General features: G+C 64.0%; 1 protein-coding gene across 1 annotated transcript; it reads right to left on the bottom strand.

Moving 5' to 3' along the window:
• Positions 1 to 444: 444 nt before the first annotated feature.
• Positions 445 to 8,069, bottom strand: IRAK1 (interleukin 1 receptor associated kinase 1). Its single transcript, XM_060182574.1, has 14 exons — positions 7,844 to 8,069; positions 7,572 to 7,739; positions 7,364 to 7,495; positions 7,175 to 7,287; positions 6,845 to 7,039; positions 6,629 to 6,693; positions 6,444 to 6,558; positions 5,816 to 5,928; positions 5,388 to 5,595; positions 5,157 to 5,222; positions 4,283 to 4,510; positions 3,606 to 3,996; positions 3,258 to 3,392; positions 445 to 2,971 (listed from the first exon to the last, which is right to left on the bottom strand). The coding sequence occupies exons 1-14, from the start codon at positions 7,977 to 7,979 to the stop codon at positions 2,910 to 2,912; spliced, it is 2,127 nt and encodes a 708-aa protein (XP_060038557.1). The 5' UTR covers positions 7,980 to 8,069; the 3' UTR covers positions 445 to 2,909.
• Between the last annotated feature and the right edge of the window lie 234 nt (positions 8,070 to 8,303).

Here is an 8,303-nt window from a genome sequence, read left to right as displayed (position 1 = left end):
TGCCCTTTTCACTGCGCTACCTTCTGGGCCAATCATTTTAACTTAGTTTTTAAAAGGTAGTGTTGATTTGGGGACCGGGAGGTGGCATACCTGATACAGCACACATGCCACAATCAATGCACAAGCCTGTGGCCCCCATCTGCAGGGGGAGTGGGGGGGAGTCACATATGCTCCGTGACGGCGAGGCGGGGCTGCAGGTGTCACTCCCCCTTTCTAGCCCCCTCTCAATTCCTAACTCTATACAATATTTATTAAAAATAAAACCTTTTATTTATTTAGGTACTGTCCAGGGCTTCACTGCTCTGGACTTTATCAGCTAGAAAGGAAGAGAGGCAGAGGCAGAGACAAGAGACCACGACACTCAAGTTTCCTCCAATGCAGTGAGGACCAGGCTTGAACCTGGGTTGTCCACGCGGCAAATCAGCACACTGATCAAATGAACTATTTCACCAGCCCTAAAAAGATTTATTTTCTGTACTTCATGAGCGAGAGAGAGGCAGGCCAGAGCCTTTACTCCGGCATATGCAGTTCCAGGGATCAAACTCGGGATTTTGTGTGTGCAAGCTCAGAGCTGAACCAATGCCCCACCTCCTGGACCACGACTCCTCTTGTTAGAAAGAGCATGAGTTAAGAGTCTGAAAGACAACATGGCACTCCTGCTCTGCTCATGAAGCTTCCCTCTGCAGGCACCAAGCCCCAGTGATAACCTTGGTAGCAAAAAAAAAAAAAGGAAGAAAGAAAGAAAGAAAGAAAGAAAAAAGTCTTGTCTGCCACGTAAGTGCTCTTCCAGGCTTCGACACCAATAATTTTGGGCTACACACCACGCAGCTGCACGAAGACAGCAGACTGAACGTCAGCAAGCAGAGGGAGAGCACGGACCATGGGGAGGGATCAGTGAAACCAAAAGCTGGCTCCCGGCTGCCACGAGAGAGTCACCGTGGGGACAGGAAGTGTCACTGGACAGCTTAGTGGTGGCGCAGGCAGGGTTGAAGCTGAACTCCAGGACAAGCGCCTTGAAAGCTATCCTGGTGAGGCCTGGACTGGTGATGAGAAGGCCTCCTTTGCTGTCCTCAGGCCCTCAGGCAGTGAGACCTCCTGGCCAACCCGATGGTGGCGGCGTAGGGCGGGAGCGCGGAGCGCTCTCTCTCACCTGGAGCAGCCTCGCTGTCTGCTTTCTGCTTTCGCCACTTGCACCCCTGCTGCCTTGAGGCCCCAGCAGGGACAGAAGGCAGGAGAAGAACCCTGTGGGGAAAGCGGCTGCGGCCAAGCCACAGCTGAGCTGAGGGTGCAGACGGCCTGCTCGCTCAGTGCCGGAAGCGCAGGATGCGGAGAGCCGGTGCGGTTGGCCCAGCGAGCACAGCAAATAAAGCGAAGCAACTGTGTGGAAGGACACCGGGGACGGCCGGGAGCAGGGCAGGACGGTGGCCGTGCCGAGCATGGGCATTACGGCAGGTGCAGAGCCGGGCCTCCAGGAGGTGGGCCGCCTGCAGCTCCGCCATGGGCCAGAGGAGGCGCAGTGGGCAGTGTACACCGGTCGCCGTGCTGAGGCCCCGCGTTTCACCTCTGCGGCTGTGGGCAGCCGATAGCCCGGCATGGGGGCTCCGTGGATCGTGGAGCCGTGCTCTGGTGTCTCTCCTTTCCCAAAAGTCTCTGCTTCCTTCCCACTCTCTCCAAAATAAAGGACGAGTGGCTCAGGTGGTGCAGTGGCTAGAGCTTTGCGCTTCAAAGCGTGAGGTCCCGAGTTTGAGTTCTGTGCTCGCGGGAGTCAGAGTGATGCTCTGGCTCCCTCTCCCTCTCCCATGCTAACAAACATTTTAAAAGAAAAGGGCTAAAGAGACAGCTTAATGGTTCTGCAAAAAGACTTTCATGCCCGACAGCTGCAAAGGTCTTAGGTACACTCTCCAGTACCACCTTCAGCCAGAGCTGAGCGGAACTCTGGTAAAAAGGGGGGAAAAAAGGCAGGCAGGCAGGCAGGCAGGCAGGCAAGAAGAAGGGGAGAAAAAGAGTAAGCAAGATAGGAAGAAAGGGAGAAAGAGAGAGGGAGAGGAAGGGAATAAAGAAGAAGGTTCACTGAAATAGCTCACTTAGATAGTGTTTTTGGTTTTTTTTTTTTTTTTTCCATATGTGAGACCCAGGTTCAAGCCTGGCCCCTACCACAGCGGAGGACATTCTGGTGCTATGGTCACTTTCTCCCCTATCCTAGTGTTGTGGTGTCACTCTCTCTAAAATACATCAAAAACAGAGGCTAAAAGCTGGCCTGGGATCGGGTTAGTAGTGTTGCGGGCATGAGGCAGTGCGGACACCCGGCTGTCAGTGTCACGCAGCCCACAAGCACAGGCAGGGTCAGAAGGTGAGCTTTATTACTCCGGGGCCAGCAGGCTTCCCAGTGCCAAGCCTCAGGGCATGTAGTGTGACTGCTGACTATGGACGCCAGGCTGGGACGTGCCACGGCCCTGATGACTTCTAAGACACTTGGTGACGGGAGGCCTGGCTGGCTTCTGATGAGTGAGTGAGTCCCCTTCCCCTGTCTTGCTCCCACCACTCTGGGCTGCTGGCCGGCCAGAGCCCGGCCTGGGGAGGAACCCTCCTGGTGCCACAGCCCTCGAGCTTGCCCTGGCTCAGTGCCCATGTGCAGCACCTGGCCCGACGGGGTCGCTGCGGGCCGGGTGGGGCATCCCAGAGCTCTCACTTTCCTTGTGGGCAAGCTCGGAATAGCGCGCCGTCCCTTCTGTGCAGGACAGAGGGCACTGTGCCCCCGCCCCGCTCACCTCCTCTGGGTGCGGACTCAGACAGCTCTGTGAGGTGACTGCCGACCCGGCGCACGGGCCCAGCCCAGGACCGCTCCTGTGGGGAGGGCACAGTGAGAACTTTGACTTCCAGTGCAGGGTCGGGTCTGCTCGAGTGCCAGCTCAGCTCTGAAACTCATCGCTCTCCTCGGGCCGCTGTCTGCCCTCACGCTCCAGGCCCAGATCTGCAGAAGAGAGGTGCCAGCTAGAGCAGGGCCTGCCCACAGGAGCCCGGGCACACTGGGGGTCTGGGCACTCCCCAGTGCGAAGAGTTCCTGTCTCCAAGCAGCATGGCACAGGGCTGGACAATTCAGGGATGTGCATTTCCCAGCAGCCCCCTGAGCACTGCCCCCCCCCATCAGGGTCTGGGCCTGGCTGTCAAGGCCCCGAGGCCCAGGGGTGGCTGGCCTGCCAGTGCTCAGGGCCCTCGGGTCCCTGGGGCGGAGCTGGCGCAGTCCTGGGCCCCGGTACCTGGCAGGGAGCTGGATGAGAGCAGCTGCAGGCTGTCCAGGACCCCGTCCTCATACAGGGCCAGCTTCTGCAGCATCTTCCGCCGCGCCGGGTTGATGACGATGCGTGGGGCCGAGGGACTGCCCGGGAGGGAGCCTGGGGGGTGGGGACCCTTGAGAGCCGGCTGGCGAGCCCGCCCACCCACACCCACACCCACACCCTGAGGGCAGAGCCGCGACAGACACTTCCTGTCATCATCCACCTACGGGCTCGGCAGACCCCAGCTCTCTCCTCCAGGTGGCCGGGGGCAGGACAGCCCGGGACCATCCCCAAGGGAGACGGTCCTTCTGGGGCGTTTGTCCCTGTTACCTTCCACAGCCTGTGCAGCGCCTCCTGGCTCATGGCTGGCTGGCCCGAGGGGTGCCGGGGCCCACGGCGAGGTGCCCTGCCCAGGGCTGCCTGGCAGGGCAGGGGTAGGGGTGCGGCTGGGACCCAGCCGCCAGGAGCGCAGGGCTGTGAACAGGCCGGGTAGGCTCTCGTCGCTCTCCTCTGGCTGGTTGGGGCCTTTCTGGAGCCGCGCTGTGGTCGGGACCTCTGAGGGCACAGTCAGGGGCTGCTGTGGGCTGGCAGTGTTCGGGGCACAGCTCGCGGCAGACACATAGGAGTTCTCCTGTGGGGACGGGGGCCCTCTGAGGGCTGCCTCTGGCTCCTGGGACGGGCCCATCAGGGCTGCCTGCAGCTGCTCCAGCCTCGCGTACACCTGTGGGAGGGGCAGCTCTCAGCAGAGTATGGGGCTCAGGGAAGGCTGTGCCCCACCCTCCAGTCACAAGCAGTCTCCAGAGGGCATACCCCACTGCCTGCGGCCCTCGTACGCGGCTCGACAGGGACCATGAGTAGCAGGTGCTTTGGCTGGCAGCCCCGGTAGGGGCACGGCAGGCAGAGCCAGCTCCCAGCCCTGGTGGCTGGAAGGGAGGGGCCTGTGGCACCCCCCAGCAGAAATGAATGGAGTGTGAGCCAAGGATGGAGACTCAGGGCCCAGCAGATACCTGCGTCATGGGCGGTCTCTTCTTGGCCCGGCGCTGCAGGCAGCAGCACAGCAGCTGGGCCAGTGGCAGGCCTAACTCGCGGGGGCACGGCCCGGGCCTAGGGTCCACGTGCTTCTGGCAGATTCGGGCAGCGATGGGGGCGGCCCAGCCATCTGCGGCCATGCCTGCCTGCTGTGTGCTTTTCAGGGTCAGCCCGGCCTCCTCGGCTTCCTCCTCAACCAGGTCCTTCTGTGGGATGAAGGCCAGGAGTGAGGGCCCTCATGCGCCCAGGGTCTTAGGGCTAGGGTAGTGGCCCCGTGCCCCAGAGCTGCCCAGGTAGCAAGAGCCTGGGGGCGGTCAGCCCACAGCACCGCAGCCTGCCTTCATTCGGTCTGTGAGAACGCATGGTGGAGGCCTGCTCAGTCCACGCCAAGGGCACCAGGCTGCCAGAGGCCAGAGGTGCCCGGGCAGAGGGCAAGGCTCATAGGCAGGCCCTAGCACAGGTGGCAGGGAGCTGGCTAAAGAGGGAGAACACAGGAAGGGACCAGGCTGTCACCCAGTACAAAGGCAAAGACACAGCAGAGGGTGCGCAGGAAGCAGAAGACAGACCCCGAGGAGGAGACAGGATCACGTGCCCAGGGACACCTGTTCCCACGGCGTGCTGAGACTGGCCCATGAGAGCCGGGACGAGGCTCCTGGTGGACCCCTGCCCCCTGCCCAACATAGGCGGGTCTGGGAGGGCCGAGTGTCTGCAGGAGAAAGGCGGCTTTGTCCTGGGCGAGGAAAGGGAGCCTGGCTTCTGCAGGACTGTCTCCAGATCACTCCACTCTCCAGGCGGCGCCTGCCGGGCCCAGGTGTGACGCCTCCCTCCTTTCGCCACTCCCTGGAGGCTCACCAGGTACTTGGTCTTGGTGCCCTGTGTCAGCACTGCCCTCTGGCCAGCCAGGCACTCCAGCACCACCTACAGGAGCAGACGGAGAGTGTGGCAGTGGTGCCCAGCTCAGGGAGGATAGGGAGGCCTGACCCAGAGGCAGGGCTCGGCGGTGACTGAAGGGACCCTCCGGGCGCAGAATGCCACAACACACACGGGAGATGGGGTGGATGGCAGGGGCGACGCCAGGCTCACCACGCCAAAGCTGAAGGTGTCTGTGTCCACAGCCAGCCGGCCCGTCTTCACATAGTCCTCGGGCAGGTAGGCCAGGGTGCCTCGCACTGAGCGGGTCCGCGCCACAGTGCTGCTCTGGCCGGGGGTGGCCCCCGAGAAGCGGCTCAGGCGGGCCAGGCCGAAGTCCCCCAGCTTGGGCAGCAGCTGCTCATCCAGAAGAATGTTGGAACTTGGGGACAGCAGGGCAAGTGTCAGGCCCTCCTCGGCCCGCCTGGAGCAAGCAGTCCCCGGCCATCTGGCTCGAGACAGGCCCGCCCTTCCTCAGTGTCTACATCTACCCAGAGCCAACCCTAGCGTTCAAAGCCCAAAGCCCAGCTTCGGAGGGCCGCCGCCTGATCACCGGGAGGTGGCAGCCCAGCGGGGGCTTGTGCAGAAGCAGAACCACGCACCTCTTGACATCTCCGTGGATGAGGCTGGGGCTGTCCTGATGGAGGAACTGGAGGGCCCGGGCGGTGCCCACAAGCACGTGCAGCCGCTGCGACCAGGACAGAGGGCCATGGGCCTGGGACAGAGACAGAGCAGAGGGCGCAGGGAAGCTGGGCCACAGTTCCGTCAACCCCAGCCTTTTCCCGCTACCTCACAAGAGGGCAGATGCAGCCCAGCTAGACTGAAGCAGTTGGGGACTCACACAGAGAGAGATGCACCCGTGCCTGGCATTCATGCACTCCCCCCGGGCTGTCTCTGGTGGCTTTCTCTGTGCCACCCGACACAGTGCTCGAGTGCAGATCAAGGGTGTGTGTGCCGGGTGCGGTGGCTCCAGCATCCGAGAGACGCTTACTACACGGGCTGTTCAGCCACTGTCCCCAAGCCAGGCTGGCAGCCAGATGCTCTGGCAACAGCCTCAACACCCTCCCCCATTTCAGGCAGCACAGTCCAGGCTCCTGGGCAGGTCGAGCGGCCAGGGAGAGCGTTTGTGGCATAGCGTTTGTGCCGCCCCCCCCCCTCCTCAGGCCACACCTGGAGCAAACAAAGGGAGCCCAGGCCCCGCGCCCTGCTGCTCGGGCAGCGGCCAACTACCTGGAGGTGCAGGCGGTCTTCCAGGGAGCCGCTGGGCAGGAAGCCATAGACCAGGCAGTAGAAGCCACTCTGAGCACAGTAGCCAGCAAAGTCCACGATGTTGGGGTGTCGGAACCTGCCGGAGAGCGTGGGACCTGAGTGCCAGCCCGTCTGGCTGCTCGTCCCGCACACAGCCCCAGACTCACCTCGACAGCTGTTCCACCTCTGTTAGGAAGCTCTGCCGCACAGTGCTCCACTCCAGGTCTGCATCCTGGAGCCCGGGGGAAGGGGGGCAAAGAAGGCCACACTCACTGCCAGTTATGGCCCAATGCCCTGGTGGGGGGCCTGGGCCTCCGCAACCCTGGGTTCAACGTTGAAGAAGCTGTGTGGAAGTGGGGGGGAGGGAAGGGCGGCAGACCCACCTCCTTCAGCCTCTTAACGGCGTAGACCGTGTTCCTCATCACTGCCCGGTACACACGCCCAAAGCCTCCGTCCCCAATCTTGAGGTGCTCTGAGAAGTTGTGAGTGCCCTGGGTGATCTCGTGCAGGGGCCAGCAGAACGGAGAGGGGCGGGTCTCTTGCAGGAGCAGAAGTGCCTCGGGATTCCCTGGCTGGGACTGTGGAGGAGACCCCATTAGCGGAGCCCCACACCCTCTCCTCTGGGCACCAGCGGGCGGGGGGCACCAGGTGGCCAACAGAAGGCTAGTCTCCGGCCCTTGTGTCGACCTTCCCTGGGGGCGGGACCCACCTACCTTGGCAGTGGAAGGGGCCAGAGATGCTGGAGAGGGCCTCAGGGAGGTAGGGCTGGGGCGGGGGCCGAGCTCAGCTGAGGCTGAGTCAGGGTGGGCCTGCCGGCCTGGAAGAACTTCACAAAGACAGCAGTGAGAGGCGGGTAGAGGCCGCAGGGGCATCACACCCAGCCAGCAGGCTGTCTGTCCTACCTGGGGAGAGGAGGGTGGACGCGGAGGACAGCGCCTTCTGGGAGCTGGGGGCCACAGCCTCCTCGGGGCCAGAGGCGCTGCCGGACGGCGGGGTGAGGGTGTTGCGGGGCACAGAGCGAGCGGGTGGGTGCCCTGGGAAAGCCGGGAAGAAAGCGGGGGTTAGCCCAGGTGGGGAGGCGGCCCCGACCCACCCGGGCAGTGAGCTTACAGGCGGTGATGATGTCCCGGGCCCGCAGCAGCTGCAGGTGCGTGAGGATGTCCACGAGGTCGGCCACTCGGGCGTTGCGGTTGATCCAGGGCCACAGGACGCTAGCCGTGCGCTGCCCCGAGCGCTCGCACAGCCGCAGCTCCGTCTGGTCGCGGACGATCAGGGCAGCTGTGGGCCGCGGGGCGTCAGGCCTGGCGCTGGGGGTCTCTCGCCCGCCCGCCCGCCCCACCCCGCCCGCCCGCCCCACCCCGCCGGCTGCCACTGCCACCCACCGAACTGGCACCAGTCGGCCGGCTCCAGGGCGTCCATCACTTTGTAGAAGCGGCACATGACCCAGGACGGCACCTCGTACAAGAAGTGATCGGCTCCGGGGGGCGCGGGGTCCCCGGGGCCCGGCCCCCCGGCCATGGCCGCCCCGCCGCCGCCGCCGCCGCCGCCGCCGCCGGGCCGGGCCTCTCCGGGCCTCTCCGGGCCTCTGGGGCCTGAGCCAGCGGCTCGGCGGACACTGACTCACTTCCCCTTTGAGCCGGCCTCGTGCGACACCCGGCGGGGCGGAAGGGGCGGTGCCCGGGCTGCCGCCACCGCGCTTGGCCACACGGGGGCGCCGCGGCCGCGGCCGCTTTGGAGGGGGGGCACGGCCCTCTGGAAGCCCGCTCGTATCTGGAGGCAGAGGCCCCGGCGGCCCTGGGGCCACGGCGTGTCGCCCCCGCTTGGGGGAGGCGCAGCTGCTGG

This window comes from Erinaceus europaeus, chromosome X (assembly GCF_950295315.1).
Source record: "Erinaceus europaeus chromosome X, mEriEur2.1, whole genome shotgun sequence".
Taxonomy (NCBI): Eukaryota; Metazoa; Chordata; class Mammalia; order Eulipotyphla; family Erinaceidae; genus Erinaceus; species Erinaceus europaeus.
Note: the sequence above shows the minus strand (reverse complement) of the source record. Positions and strands in the feature narration are given on the sequence as shown.

What these genes read in the sequence shown, in the direction of transcription:
- IRAK1 (XM_060182574.1), bottom strand. Translation starts at nt 7,979, where the DNA reads ATGGCCGGGGGGCCGGGCCCCGGGGACCCCGCGCCCCCCGGAGCCGAT. An exon ending in GAGGTGGAACAGCTGTCGAG is followed by an intron (nt 6,559 to 6,628) that starts GTGAGTCTGGGG and finishes GCTCTCCGGCAG; the next exon opens with GTTCCGACACCCCAACATCG. An exon ending in AGAGACCGCCCATGACGCAG is followed by an intron (nt 3,997 to 4,282) that starts GTATCTGCTGGG and finishes CCCCTCCCACAG; the next exon opens with GTGTACGCGAGGCTGGAGCA.